At 43.3% G+C, this 15,390-nt stretch overlaps 1 protein-coding gene across 2 annotated transcripts; it reads left to right on the top strand.

Annotated features, from left to right (window-relative positions):
* The first annotated feature begins 551 nt into the window (after nt 1-551).
* Nucleotides 552-15,015, top strand: LOC127300724 (E3 ubiquitin-protein ligase UPL1). Of its 2 annotated transcripts, XM_051330883.2 has the most exons (16): nt 552-695; nt 1,139-1,234; nt 1,328-1,534; nt 1,637-8,111; nt 8,204-9,294; nt 9,425-9,724; nt 9,815-10,022; nt 10,129-10,385; nt 10,474-10,745; nt 10,959-12,066; nt 12,143-12,289; nt 12,368-12,448; nt 12,553-12,778; nt 12,863-13,002; nt 14,228-14,334; nt 14,430-15,015. In XM_051330883.2, the coding sequence occupies exons 1-16, from the start codon at nt 585-587 to the stop codon at nt 14,530-14,532; spliced, it is 10,929 nt and encodes a 3,642-aa protein (XP_051186843.1). In that variant the 5' UTR covers nt 552-584; the 3' UTR covers nt 14,533-15,015. The 2 variants fall into 2 exon arrangements, with proteins under 2 accessions (XP_051186843.1, XP_051186841.1); XM_051330881.2 differs by having other exon boundaries at nt 1,328-8,111.
* Nucleotides 15,016-15,390: the final 375 nt, after the last annotated feature.

The raw sequence follows: 15,390 nt of genomic DNA, 5'->3' as shown, positions 1-15,390 counted from the left end.
TAAGGCAGCAGATGGAGCGAGCAGCAAAAGGCCCTTGGGGAGTTGGGGGGGCATCCGAAGGCCCTTGCTCTTAACAGCCTGGCCCGGCCCGGTAGCCCCGCAGGTTTGGTCTACCCTACCGAAAAAGAAAGATTGGAGCGGAAGTAGAAGGCAGCCCTGGCGAGCCCGTCACGCGCCGCGGCCGTGACCTACCGTGCGCCGGTGCGCCTCCTTCCTTTTTTCTCCTCCTCGCTCGCCCCTTCACAAAAGCAGCCCCTGCCTGTTTTCTCCCCTCCCTCTTCGTCATCATCACACCCAAACTATCTCTCTCTCTCCCTCTCTCTCTCTCTCTCTCTCTTCGCCGCCACCGAATCCCACCCTCCGCGGCGCTCACTCCCCCAACCCCGCCGCCCCGCCCCAGCCGCCGATGTGCTCTCATCGTCGGTCTACGACCCCCAAGGTACCCAACCACCCCCCCCGTCCCTGCCGCCGCGATCGGGCTAGGGTTTTCTAGGGGATCCTTTTTTTTTGTTATACTGTTGCTGATTGTTTTCACGGCGTGTTCCTCGCGAAGGCGAGGCGCAGGTGAGGAATCTCGATCGGAGATGGCGGCGGCGGCCATGGCGGCGCACAGGGCCAGCTTCCCGCTGCGCCTGCAGCAGATCCTGTCGGGAAGCAGAGCCGTGTCGCCCGCGATCAAAGTTGATTCAGAGCCGGTGAGTCATAGATTACGTTCGTTCGCCTTGTTTTATTCTATTCTATTCTATTCTAGGGTTTTGATAGTTGCTTGTCTGGCTCACTAGTTAGGCTAGGGTTATGATTCGTTTCTGTGGTTTGTGGCAAGTGTTCCGATGCATGAGCTGGGCTTGGGCTAGCATGGGAATTGGTGCAAGGGCAGTACCTCGTAGTGTTAAGGGTGAACTTTGCTTCTTATACCTACCGCAAGTGCTTATTTAGTGGATACCGTACTCTTCCAAGGTGCAATAGTTCCCTCGCATTTGTAGGATCAGGTTACATATGATAGGAGGGCATTTCTTACAACATTATAGTATGCTTGTTTAGTGAAAACTATAGGATGTGCATTTCTACGCTGATTCATATAGTGATGATGGAAACACCTGACATTTTGGTTATAAATTTTCTCTGCGTCTATTTTCAGCCACCAAAAGTTAAAGCGTTTATTGACCGTGTCATCAACATTCCGCTACATGACATTGCCATACCGCTATCAGGCTTCCGTTGGGACTTCAGTAAGGTGATTATTATCTTGCTTCTCCACAACAGAATCCCGTTTCCATTATGTCTCTGCACCAATTTTCACTTATTTTAAACACTCGCTCGCTTGCAGGGGAATTTTCACCATTGGAAGCCTCTCTTTGTGCACTTCGATACCTACTTCAAGGCATACCTTTCTTCTAGGAAGGATCTTCTCTTGTCTGATGATATGGCTGAGGAGGCTGAACCATTGACAAAAAATACAATATTACAAATTCTCAGAGTTATGCAGATTGTCTTGGAAAATTGCCAGAACAAATCTTCTTTTGCTGGCATTGAGGTAAGCTGGTTTTTATTTTTTATTTTTGCTTTTCAACTCTTCGCTATTGTTACCCTTGTTTTAAATCCACTTACTCATCATTGTCCTCTACTCTTGTGTCAGCATTTCAAGCTTCTGCTGGCATCATCAGATCCTGAGCTTGTTGTGGCGGCTTTGGAAACCCTCGCTGCATTGGTGAAAATCAATCCTTCAAAATTACATATGAATGGGAAACTGATCAATTGTGGAGCTATAAACAGTCATCTTTTATCATTGGCCCAAGGATGGGGCAGCAAGGAGGAAGGTCTTGGTTTATATTCTTGTGTCGTGGCAAATGAGCGAAATCAGCACGAGGGTTTGTGCTTATTCCCAGCAGACATGGAGAACAAATATGATGGCACACAACATCGTCTTGGGTCCACGCTTCATTTTGAGTATAATTTGGCACCTGCCCAAGATATTGACCAAACCAGTGACAAGAATAAGTCATCTAATCTCTGCGTGATACATATCCCAGACCTGCACCTCCAGAAGGACGATGACTTGAGCATATTGAATCAATGTATTGACAAGTTTAATGTGCCTCTAGAGCACCGGTTTGCCTTGTTTACGAGGATAAGATATGCACATGCCTTTAATTCCCCAAGGACATGCAGGCTATATAGCCGCATAAGTCTCCTTTCTTTCATTGTCCTTGTTCAGTCAGGTGATGCCCATGATGAGCTCACATCCTTCTTCACAAATGAGCCGGAGTACATAAATGAGTTAATCCGCCTTGTTCGGTCAGAGGATATTGTTTCCGGGCCCATCCGTGCATTGGCTATGCTTGCACTGGGAGCACAGCTAGCAGCATATGCATCATCTCATGAGCGAGCTAGGATACTGAGTGGCTCAAGCATCATCTCTGCTGGTGGAAACCGAATGGTCTTGCTCGGTGTTCTGCAGAAAGCAATATCGTCCCTCAGTAGCCCTAATGATACTTCATCTCCTTTAATTGTTGATGCACTCCTGCAGTTCTTTTTGCTTCATGTATTGTCGTCTTCAAGTTCTGGGACTACTGTTAGAGGTTCAGGGATGGTTCCTCCTCTCCTGCCCCTCTTGCAAGATAAGGATCCTTCCCACATGCATCTCGTCTGTTTGGCTGTAAAGACCCTTCAGAAGCTGATGGAGTACAGCAGTCCTGCTGTTTCCCTGTTCAAAGATTTGGGTGGTGTGGAACTTTTGTCTCAGAGGTTACATGTGGAGGTGCAGCGTGTTATTGGTGTTGCTGACAGTCTTACTTCAGTGGTCGCTAGTGATACATTGAAATCAGAAGATGACCATCTCTACTCCCAGAAGCGACTAATTAAGGCTTTGCTCAAGGCATTGGGTTCTGCCACATATTCTCCTGCAAATCCTGCTCGCTCGCAAAGCTCCAATGATAACTCTTTGCCCATGTCACTTTCCCTTATATTCCAGAATGTAGGCAAGTTTGGTGGTGATATTTACTTCTCTTCAGTTACTGTTATGAGTGAGATAATACATAAGGACCCTACATGCTTTCCTGCTTTGAAGGAACTTGGTCTTCCTGATGCTTTTCTGGCATCAGTGACTGCAGGGGTGATACCATCTTGTAAAGCTCTTATATGTGTACCTAATGGCCTGGGTGCAATTTGCCTCAATAACCAAGGACTTGAGACTGTCAGGGAAACTTCAGCCCTGCGTTTTCTTGTTGAGACGTTCACAAGTAGGAAATACTTGATACCAATGAATGAAGGTGTTGTCCTTTTAGCCAATGCGGTGGAAGAGCTGCTTCGTCATGTGCAGTCCCTGAGAAGTACTGGTGTTGACATCATCATTGAAATAATCAACAAACTTTCTTCACCTTGTGAAGATAGAAACTCGGAATCAACCAGCTCCGAAGAAAGAACAGATATGGAGACAGATGTTGAAGGGCGTGATTTAGTGAGCGCTATGGATTCTGGCTCGGATGGAACTAACAATGAGCAGTTTTCTCATTTGAGCATTTTCCATGCCATGGTATTGGTGCACCGGACAATGGAGAATTCAGAAACTTGCCGGCTATTTGTAGAGAAGGGAGGTCTACAGACTCTATTGACACTCTTGTTGCGACCTAGCATCACCCAGTCATCTGGTGGGATGCCTATTGCCTTGCACAGCACTATGGTATTCAAGGGCTTTACTCAGCATCATTCTACTCCACTTGCACGTGCATTTTGTTCCTCTTTAAAGGTGCACTTGAAGAATGCACTACAGGAACTTGATACAGTTTCTAGGTCATGTGAAATGATTAAGTTGGAAAAAGGAACCATTCCATCGCTTTTCATTGTTGAATTTCTGCTCTTTCTTGCGGCATCAAAAGACAATCGCTGGATAAACTCTCTACTCTCAGAATTTGGAGATGTCAGCAGGGATGTCATGGAAGATATTGGCCGAGTTCACCGTGAAGTGCTTTGGCAAATCTCAGTTTTCGAAGAGAAGAAAGTAGAGCCTGAAGCTAGTTCTCCTTCAGCAAATGAGGCACAGCAAGCTGACTCTACTGTGGGCGAGAGTGATGATAACAGATACACTTCCTTTAGGCAATATCTTGATCCTCTTTTGAGGCGACGGGGTTCTGGGTGGAACATAGAGTCTCAGGTGTCTGACCTTATTAATATCTATCGTGATATGGGCCGCGCAGCTACTGACTCTCACCGAATTGGTGCTGATAGATACCCTAGTACAGGATTTCCCTCGAGTTCCCAGGATCAGACTTCAAGCTCGTCCAATACAAACCCAAAATCAGTTGAGGAGAAGAAAAAATCTGAGCATTCATCCTGCTGCGAAATGATGAGGTCACTTTCTTACCATATAAACCATCTGTTTATGGAGCTTGGGAAAGCAATGCTGCTTACAGCTCGTCGCGAGAACAGTCCTGTAAATTTATCCCCTTCTGTTGTATCTGTTGCTAGCAACATTGCTTCTATTGTGTTGGAGCACCTCAATTTTGAGGGGCACAGAATCAGTTCAGAGAGAGAGATCACTGTTACCACCAAGTGCAGATACCTTGGAAAGGTTGTTGAGTTCATTGATGGGGTATTGTTGGACAGGCCAGAATCATGTAATCCAATCATGGTGAATTCCTTCTATTGCCGTGGTGTCATTCAGGCTATCTTAACCACATTTGAAGCTACCAGTGAGTTGCTTTTCGCAATGAACAGGCCACCGTCGTCGCCTATGGAGACTGATAGTAAAGGTGGGAAGGAAGAGAAAGATGCAGATTGTTCATGGATTTATGGCCCTCTGTCCAGCTACGGGGCAATTATGGACCATCTTGTGACGTCCTCGTTTATTCTTTCTTCATCAACAAGACAATTACTAGAGCAGCCTATTTTTAGTGGAAGTGTTAGGTTTCCACAAGATGCAGAGAGGTTCATGAAGTTGCTTCAGTCTAAAGTCTTAAAGACTGTTCTTCCCATCTGGGCTCATCCCCAGTTTCCAGAATGCAATATTGAGTTAATCAGTTCAGTCACGTCCATCATGAGGCATGTCTACTCTGGGGTAGAAGTGAAAAATACTGTTAGCAACATTGGTGCTCGTTTGGCTGGTCCTCCCCCTGACGAGAATGCAATTTCCTTGATTATAGAGATGGGCTTTTCTCGTGCCAGAGCTGAAGAAGCATTAAGACAGGTTGGAACAAATAGTGTTGAGATTGCAACTGATTGGTTGTTCTCACACCCGGAGGAAGCACCAGAAGATGATGAACTTGCTCGAGCTCTTGCAATGTCCCTAGGGAATTCTGATACACCTGCTCAGGAGGAAGATCACAAATCTAATGATCTTGAGCTCGAAGAAGAAAATGTTCAGCTCCCTTCCATGGATGAAGTATTATCTTCATGTCTTAGGCTGCTACAGACAAAAGAAACATTAGCTTTCCCTGTACGGGATATGCTTGTGACTATTAGCTCACAGAATGATGGCCAAAACCGTGTAAAGGTGCTTGAGTATTTGATTGATCATCTGAAGCAATGTCTGGTGGCATCTGATCCTTTAAAGAACACCGCACTATCTGCACTTTTCCATGTTCTTGCTTTGATCCTCCATGGAGATACTGCTGCTCGGGAAGTTGCTTCAGTGGCTGGTCTTGTCAAGGTTGCTTTGAATCTGCTGTGCAGTTGGGAGTTGGAGCTAAGGGAAGGCGAAATAGCCGAGGTACCGAACTGGGTTACTTCCTGCTTTCTTTCTGTTGATAGAATGCTCCAGTTGGAACCCAAGTTGCCAGATGTTACTGAGCTTGATGTTCTCAAAAAGGATAATTCATGTGCACAAGCACCGGTTGTGATTGATGACAGCAAGAAAACTGATTCAGAGTCTTCCTCAAGTGTAGGGTTATTGGACTTGGAGGATCAGAAGCAACTTTTGAGGATCTGCTGCAAATGCATTCTGAAGCAGTTGCCTTCCGGTACAATGCATGCTATTCTTCAGCTGTGTGCCACACTGACAAAAGTCCATGTGGCTGCTATTAGTTTTCTTGAGTCTGGTGGCCTGCATGCATTGCTAAGTTTGCCAACAAGTAGCTTGTTTTCTGGATTCAACAGTGTGGTTTCTACAATTATTCGTCATATTTTAGAGGATCCACACACCCTTCAGCAAGCCATGGAATTAGAGATACGCCATAGTCTTGTCACGGCTGCTAATCGGCATGCAAATCCCAGGGTTACACCACGTAACTTCGTTCAGAATTTGGCGTTTGTTGTATACAGGGACCCCGTGATATTTTTGAAAGCTGCTCAGGCTGTGTGCCAGATTGAGATGGTTGGAGATAGACCTTATGTTGTTCTATTGAAGGACCGTGAGAAGGAAAAGAGCAAGGAAAAAGAGAAGGATAAGCTGGTTGATAAGGATAAATCAACAGGTACTGTCACAAAGATTGCGCCAGGGGACATTGTTTCAGCATCTCCTGCAAGTGCTAAAGGGAAACAATCTGATTTGAATTCTAGGAACATGAAATCCCATCGCAAGCCGCCACAAAGCTTTGTCACAGTTATTGAGCATCTATTAGATCTAGTTATGTCCTATGTTCCACTGCCGAGAGCTGAGGACCACCCTGATGGTTCCTCATCCATGGACATGGATATTGACTCTAGTTCAGCCAAAGGGAAAGGGAAAGCGGTAGCTGTCACACCTGAAGAGTCCAAGCAAGCAATCCAAGAGGCTACTGCATCTCTAGCTAAAAACGCATTTGTCCTGAAGCTGCTGACCGATGTACTTTTGACTTATGCTTCATCCATTCAAGTTGTTCTCCGGCATGATGCTGAGTTGAGCAGCACACGGGGTCCTACCCGGACCACTTCTGGTTTAGGCAGCGGTGGTATATTTGGTCATATATTACAGCATTTCCTTCCAAATGCTACAAAGCAAAAGAAAGAGAGAAAACCTGATGGTGATTGGAGGTACAAATTGGCAACGAGGGCTAATCAATTTTTAGTGGCTTCATGCATTCGTTCTCCAGAAGGTCGAAAAAGGATCTGCTCTGAAATCTGCAGTATATTTGTTGAGTTCACAGATTCTTCTACTGGTTGCAAACCTCCATTGTTGAGGATGAATGCGTATGTTGATTTGCTCAATGATATTCTGTCAGCCCGCTCACCAACGGGCTCCCCACTTTCAGCAGAATCTGTAGTTACCTTTGTTGAGGTTGGCCTTGTTCAGTGTCTAACGAGAACCCTTCAAGTTCTTGATTTGGATCACCCTGATTCAGCAAAAATTGTAACTGCTATTGTCAAGGCTCTTGAAGTGGTTACTAAGGAGCATGTTCATTTAGCAGATTTTAACGCCAAAGGGGGGAACTCAACAAAGATTGTTTCTGAGCAGAACAATGTAGATTCATCATCTAATAGATTCCAGGTTCTTGACACAACTTCTCAACCTACTGCAATGGTTACTGATCGCAGGGAGACATTCAATGCTGTTCGCACTTCACGAAGTTCAGATTCAGCAGCAGATGAGATGGATCATGACCGTGATCTAGATGGAGGCTTCGCCCGTGATGGCGAAGACGATTTTATGCATGAGATAGCTGATGATAGAGCTGGAAATGAGTCCACAATGGATATTAGATTTGACATTCCACACAGAGAAGATATGGCTGAAGATGATGATGACAGTGATGAGGATATGTCAGCAGATGATGGCGAGGAGGTTGATGAAGATGATGAGGATGAAGATGAGGAAAATAATAACCTGGAGGAAGACGATGCCCATCAAATATCTCATCCTGATACAGATCAGGATGACCGTGAGATTGATGAAGAAGAATTTGATGAAGATCTGCTAGAAGAAGATGATGATGAGGATGATGATGAAGAAGGGGTCATCCTTCGCCTAGAGGAGGGGATCAATGGGATTAATGTGTTTGACCATATTGAGGTTTTTGGGGGGAGCAATAATTTGTCTGGGGATACTCTCCGTGTGATGCCATTGGACATTTTTGGTACAAGACGGCAAGGCCGTAGTACATCTATATACAATCTTCTTGGGAGAGCAAGTGATCAAGGTATACTTGACCACCCACTTTTGGAGGAACCTTCGATGTTACTTCCACCACAGAGACAACCAGGTATCTATATAGTTTGTTATTATGTACATATTTCAGTAGGTAGGTTCTCTGCTGTACACCGTCCATAGTTACCCAAAATTTTCTTTTTTCAGGAAATTTAGTTGAAATGGCTTTCTCTGACCGGAATCATGAAAATAGTTCTTCCCGTTTGGATGCAATATTCAGAAGCTTGCGAAGTGGGCGGAATGGACACCGCTTCAATATGTGGCTGGATGATGGTCCTCAACGCAGTGGGTCTGCTGCCCCTGCAGTACCTGAAGGCATTGAAGAGCTCTTGCTCTCTCAGTTGAGACGGCCTACGCCAGAACATCCTGATGGTGACCAGAGCACACCTGTTGTTGATTCTCAAGAAAACGATCAGCCCAGCCATTTGCACGGATCAGAAACTGAAGAAAAGGAAGAAGAGCAAGCAGACCAGAACGAAAACAATGATGATACTCCTGTAGCAAGGTCTGAGGTGGATGGCTCTGCAAGTGCTGGTCCCGCACCTCCTCACAGTGATGAACTTCAAAGAGATGCATCCAGTGCAAGTGAACATGTTACAGATATGCAGTATGAACATAGTGATACTGCTATACGTGATGTGGAAGCAGTAAGCCAAGCAAGCAGTGGTAGTGGTGCTACTCTAGGGGAAAGCCTCAGAAGTTTAGATGTGGAAATTGGAAGTGTTGAAGGGCATGATGATGGTGACCGGCATGGGGCTTCAGATAGGACACCTTTGGGTGATATACAAGCAGCTGCTCGACCACGGAGGCCTTCTGGAAGTGCTGTACCAGTGAATAGCAGAGACATATCTTTGGAGAGTGTTAGTGAGGTCCCCCAAAATCCAGTACAGGAATCTGATCAGAATACCAGTGAAGGGGATCAGGAGCCTAACAGGGCTACTACTAACACAGACTCAATTGATCCTACATTTTTGGAGGCTCTTCCAGAGGATTTACGGGCTGAAGTTCTTTTGTCACGTCAAAATCAAGTGACTCAGACTTCCAGTGAGCAGCCTCAGAGTGATGGGGACATTGATCCTGAATTCCTTGCTGCATTGCCACCTGATATACGTGAAGAGGTTCTAGCTCAACAACGTGCCCAAAGGTTGCAACAACAGTCTCAGGAACTTGAAGGACAACCAGTTGAAATGGATGCTGTGTCAATTATTGCAACATTCCCTTCAGAAATACGGGAGGAGGTATAATTTATGTTATTGATCTGTCTTAGTGTTATTTTTTGATAGATCTTGCTCTATTATTTCTCTGTCAACTGCCGGTAGTTGATCTACTTCGAATTGACATTGATTTTTTTTTTCTTATTGATTCCAGGTGCTTTTGACGTCTCCAGATACCCTACTTGCTACATTGACACCTGCCCTAGTTGCTGAAGCTAATATGTTACGGGAGAGATTTGCTCATCGATATCACAGTGGCTCGCTTTTTGGCATGGGCTCCAGGAACAGGAGGGCTGAGTCCTCCCGTCGTGGTGATATGATCGGTACAGGTCTCGATAGAAACGCTGGTGATTCCTCCCGTCAAACGACCAGCAAGCTAATTGAAACTGAAGGGACTCCTCTTGTTGACAAAGATGCTCTCAATGCACTTATTCGGCTACTTCAAGTTGTTCAGGTAATTCCCTTTTGCGTCTGTTGGTTATGCTGTTTTTGGTGGTGTCAAAAGCAAGTATTGTAATGATAAATTGGCCTCTATTATGTGCAGCCTATATACAAGGGCCAGTTGCAGAGGCTTCTCTTGAATCTTTGTGCTCACCGGGAAAGCAGGATGTCCTTGGTTCAAATTCTAGTGGACATGCTTATGCTTGATCTGCAGGGCTCTTCTAAGAAATCAATTGATGCAACTGAGCCACCATTTAGGCTGTATGGCTGCCATGCAAATATCACATATTCACGCCCTCAATCCTCAAATGGTATTTAATTTTTCTTTTTTTGTTGGCAACTAATGGTTGTGTTGGTATATCCTTGCTGAGAATTGTATTTGAATTTTGTATTAAGTGATTCCTTTGCAATTAACAGGCGTGCCGCCATTGGTTTCCCGTCGGGTGCTCGAAACTCTGACATACTTGGCAAGAAATCATCCAAATGTGGCTAGGCTCTTACTTTTTGTTCAGTTCCCTTGCCCACCTACCTGCCATACTGAAACACTTGATCAGACACGTGGAAAGGCTGCCCTTGTAGAAGATGTGGAACAGCAGAAAGCTTTTGCGCTTGTTCTACTTTTAACTCTCTTGAATCAGCCACTTTATATGAGAAGTGTAGCTCATCTTGAACAGGTTTAAAATTTGTTTTCACCATTTTTCTCTATGGATCTTCAATTAATTTTCCTCAGTTTTTTTTCTCAATATTTTTGAACATTTGCAGTTACTTAATCTTCTGGAAGTTGTCATGCTTAATGCTGAGAATGAAATTAACCAAGCCAAGTTGGAGAATTCACCTGAGAAACCATCTGGACCTGAGAATGTAACAGAATATACCCAAGAGGATGCAAGTGTTCCTGGATCATCTGGAGCAAAGCCCACCGCTGAGGATAGTGGTGAAATCCCTGCAGACAATGGAGGAAGCCTGCAAGCAGTGTTACATAGTCTTCCCCAAGCTGAGCTTCGATTGCTATGTTCATTGCTTGCGCATGATGGGTATGAACTTCTAACTAGGGTGAATTACAGTAATTACAATTTTCGTTCCCTATTGGCTGGCTAGCTGCTGTATTACCAATTTGTTTTTAGAAGTTATGCATGCTCTTTGTTTTGCTCAGTTTTATTTGATTTGATACGTTGGGTGCTCTTATATCAGTTTCACTCTTAATACAAATAACTAACATAAGCAAGGCTGTTCCTGTTTATTTCCAGGTTATCAGACAATGCATATCTCCTTGTAGCAGAGGTTCTTAAAAAGATTGTAGCTTTGGCTCCTTTCTTCTGTTGCCATTTCATAAATGAGCTTGCACATTCGATGCAAAATTTGACCCTGTGTGCTATGAAGGAGCTTCACATGTATGAAGATTCTGAAAAGGCAATTCTGAGCACATCATCGGCCAATGGTACTGCCATTCTTAGAGTTGTGCAGGCTTTGAGTTCTCTTGTCACTTCTCTGCAAGAGAGAAAGGATCCAGAGCTTTTCGCAGAGAAGGACCATTCAGGTGCAGTGTCCCAGATCTCTGAAATTAACACATCACTGGATGCATTGTGGTTGGAGCTGAGCAACTGCATAAGCAAAATAGAGAGCTCTTCAGAGCATACATCAAATTTGGGCCCCACTTCTTCAAATGCAACTACAGTATCAACAGGTGTAGCACCTCCATTGCCAGCTGGAACCCAGAACATACTGCCATATATAGAATCATTTTTTGTGACGTGTGAAAAGTTACGTCCAGGACAACCGGATGCTGTCCAAGAGGCTTCAACATCTGATATGGAGGATGCTTCAACATCTAGTGGTGGGCAAAAATCATCTGCAAGCCATACCAATCTTGATGAGAAGCACAGTGCTTTTGTTAAATTCTCAGAGAAACACAGAAGATTGTTAAATGCTTTTATCCGACAGAATCCTGGGTTGCTAGAGAAATCGTTCTCACTGATGTTGAAGATTCCTCGCCTTATTGATTTTGACAACAAGCGTGCATATTTCCGCTCTAAAATAAAGCATCAGCATGACCATCATCATAGTCCTGTTAGAATTTCTGTCCGTCGAGCATATATTCTGGAAGACTCGTATAATCAGCTTAGAATGCGCTCACCCCAGGACTTGAAGGGTAGACTCACTGTTCACTTCCAAGGAGAAGAAGGCATTGATGCTGGTGGACTCACAAGAGAGTGGTATCAGCTGCTATCACGAGTGATTTTCGACAAGGGTGCCCTTCTATTTACAACTGTTGGAAATGACTTGACTTTTCAACCAAACCCTAACTCTGTGTATCAGACTGAACACCTCTCATATTTCAAATTTGTCGGACGAGTGGTTAGTAATGAAGCTCCTAAGTATGATTATATTATTATATTGCTTCCGGCAACTACTAACAATTTTGCCACCCCAGGTCGGAAAAGCTCTCTTTGATGCCCAACTGTTGGATGTACATTTCACCAGATCTTTCTACAAGCACATACTTGGTGCCAAGGTTACTTACCATGATATTGAAGCAATTGATCCTGCTTACTACAGGAACCTGAAATGGATGCTTGAGGTATGTGTAAACTGTGTACCTGTGGTCCTGTCAACAGGTGACAGTCCAGTTGTGACATATTCCTTTTTCCTTGTGCAGAATGACATAAGTGATGTTCTGGACCTCACATTTAGCATGGATGCGGATGAAGAGAAGCTGATATTGTATGAGAAAGCTGAGGTATACAGACACCCGCCTCTCTCTCTCTCTCTCTCTCTCTCTCTCTCTCTCTCTCTCTCTCGTTATGGTGGTGATTTGAAGTACCAACTGTGTGCTGTGTGCAGGTAACCGATTGTGAGTTGATTCCTGGAGGACGTACCATTAGGGTCACCGAGGAGAACAAGCACGAATATGTTGACAGGGTAGCAGAGCATCGTTTAACCACTGCAATTAGGCCTCAGATTAATGCATTCATGGAAGGATTTAATGAACTCATTCCTCGTGAGCTGATATCCATCTTTAATGACAAAGAGTTTGAACTACTAATCAGTGGACTCCCAGATATCGACTGTGAGTTAGAAGATTTAATTCAGTGCTGTGATGATCTGTTCAGATCTTGCATGTAATTTACTAATTTTGTATGTCTGGTTTCAGTGGACGACCTAAAGGCAAATACTGAGTATTCTGGATACAGCATAGCTTCTCCAGTTATTCAATGGTTCTGGGAAATTGTCCAGGGCTTCAGCAAGGAGGATAAAGCTCGGTTCCTTCAGTTTGTTACTGGCACATCAAAGGTATTTGCTGAAAGCACCTATACTACTTTCTTAATTTTGAAGCTATTGTCTTTATTTGAAAATTGTACCTTGTAGATGGCATGATTACCTTATTTCAGTAAATACGTCCACTACTTTGTAACCATCTTTAGAGAATTTCTGAACCTTTGGCGCTGCATCCGTTCTGTTGAGTGACGGTTTTAATGTTATGCTATAGTAGCTTAGTGGTCGTGCGATTGCTACGTGATAATAAATAAATTATACATGTAGATATTATCTAACTTGGTTTTCAATTTTTGGATTCCTTGTGAGTGTCATTTTAAACATATCCAACCCTAGAAATGTTGTACTAATAATGTGGCAACTTGCAAAAGCTAAGATCTTTCCGGTCTCCACCAGAAGTTAAGCTTTATCTCATATGCCCATCTCTGATACAACATATACGTATTTTCTTTTCTTCTAATGCTAGTGGTTGCATGTGTACACATTGTATTTACTTCGTCCTGAATACACAAGGGACACAAATATTGGAGATGCAACATATGGGCTTTTGCTGAGAAGGGTTGACATGACCTCTTGTCCGGAGATGAATTGGTAGTTTGATAACAGTTATACTCCCTCCAATTCATATTACTTGACTCTAGTATAGATGTGTCTAGAACTAAAATATGTCTAGATCCATTCATATTAGAGTCAAGTAATATGAATAGGAGGGAGTAATAAATGGTGGAATTGAGTCGCATGACATGAGCTCAGAATTTTATAAGTACAGAATAATGCATAGCAAAGTAGTTAGTCTAAAGTTTTTGCTTGAGCTAAATTTATTTGGCGTTTTTATTAATCACCTAATTATTACTCCCTCGTTACAATGTAGTGCATATAAGATTTTTAGAAAGTCAAAAGTTGTTATGTTTGACCATTTTTTTTAGAAAATTATCTAACATCTACCATACCAAATATATACCATTTGAAAATATACAACGTTAGGAATCTAATGGTATTAACTTGATATTCTAGATGTTGATAAGACTTCCGTTTGACTTTTAACATTTCTTCTACGGACTACATTTTGGCAAGGAGGGAGTATCTCATATGCAACTATTATTAGTTATTTTTTATTGGAGAAAAAATGTTACATGCTTTTTGCTAAAAAAAAATCGTTACACTGCCCTACATATATATGTGGTGCTGAGTGATGCTTTTAGTGTTATATGTGGTGTTTTATGCTTTGAGCTGTGACCTGCAGGTACCTCTGGAGGGATTCAGTGCGCTTCAAGGAATTTCTGGGCCACAAAGGTTCCAGATACACAAGGCATACGGCAGCACCAATCATCTACCCTCGGCTCATACTTGGTAACCAATCTTTATCTTTTTTACATGACTTCACTAGGCAGCTACCATAATTGTTTGGTACATGTACTGATTGATTCCGCTTTTGCTTACGGCAGCTTTAATCAACTTGACCTGCCTGAGTACACATCCAAAGACCAGCTCCAGGAGAGGTTGCTATTGGCTATTCACGAGGCAAATGAGGGGTTTGGATTTGGTTAATCAGTCACTCCCTGCACTTGTGCTGTCGGGTATTTGTACAGATAGTATTGGAGTTGCAGCACTAGCCAAGCTGGATATGTGCTGGCTTGTTCCACAGCCTACAACATCCACTAGGACTTGAAGCATCAGCGTTGGTCCCTACCAGGAGTTCTTCACAGTTGTTGAGAAATGATGGCGATGAAATATGTCTAGGATATTTCACATTGTGAACCAGTTACTTCGAAGAATGTGCAGCAAGGAAGCGGGAGTTGAAAAAGAAACCAGCTATTTGATGTTCATAATATTGTTTATCTTTATGGTTAGCTTTGGCTGTTGCTGTCTTAAATAGGTCATCTTGGACTTTACTGGAATATACTTAAGTCTTAACATTTTATTCTTCCATGTTTGTTTTGGGGCAATAAGTCAGTGCAATTTGCCCGTGTTTCTGGGCTGTTGATTGGAAGTTGTACTATTAATTCCCAAAGTTCTTACAGTTTGGTTTCAGATCTGTCTTGTTGTGACTGATACTGACTCCAATATCTCCCTCAGCATGTGCTTTCCAGAAAGACTGGCAGCTTCTATTCCGTTGGAATCGGATCAGCACATAATTCATATCTGGTAAGTCGAGCAGTTCTACGGTCCTATTTGATTCGGAGGACATGAAAAACATAATATTGCAATAGCATGCCTACTGCAGTCTTACGTGAATTTATATAAATCACAACAGGAGAAAGCAAACTTTGTTTCCACCATAGGAAAATCAAGGTATATATTTGATTTTCTATGAAATTCCGGTGAAATCAATTATGTACATTATACAATTATTATAGGAACTTTTGTCCTAACAACTATTGTTGGTATGCATGAATTGAGTTAGCC

The sequence above is a fragment of the Lolium perenne genome, chromosome 5 (genome assembly GCF_019359855.2).
Source record: "Lolium perenne isolate Kyuss_39 chromosome 5, Kyuss_2.0, whole genome shotgun sequence".
NCBI classification, from domain to species: domain Eukaryota; kingdom Viridiplantae; phylum Streptophyta; class Magnoliopsida; order Poales; family Poaceae; genus Lolium; species Lolium perenne.
The sequence above is the reverse complement of the archived record's forward strand: the minus strand, read 5'-3'. Positions and strand labels throughout refer to the sequence as shown.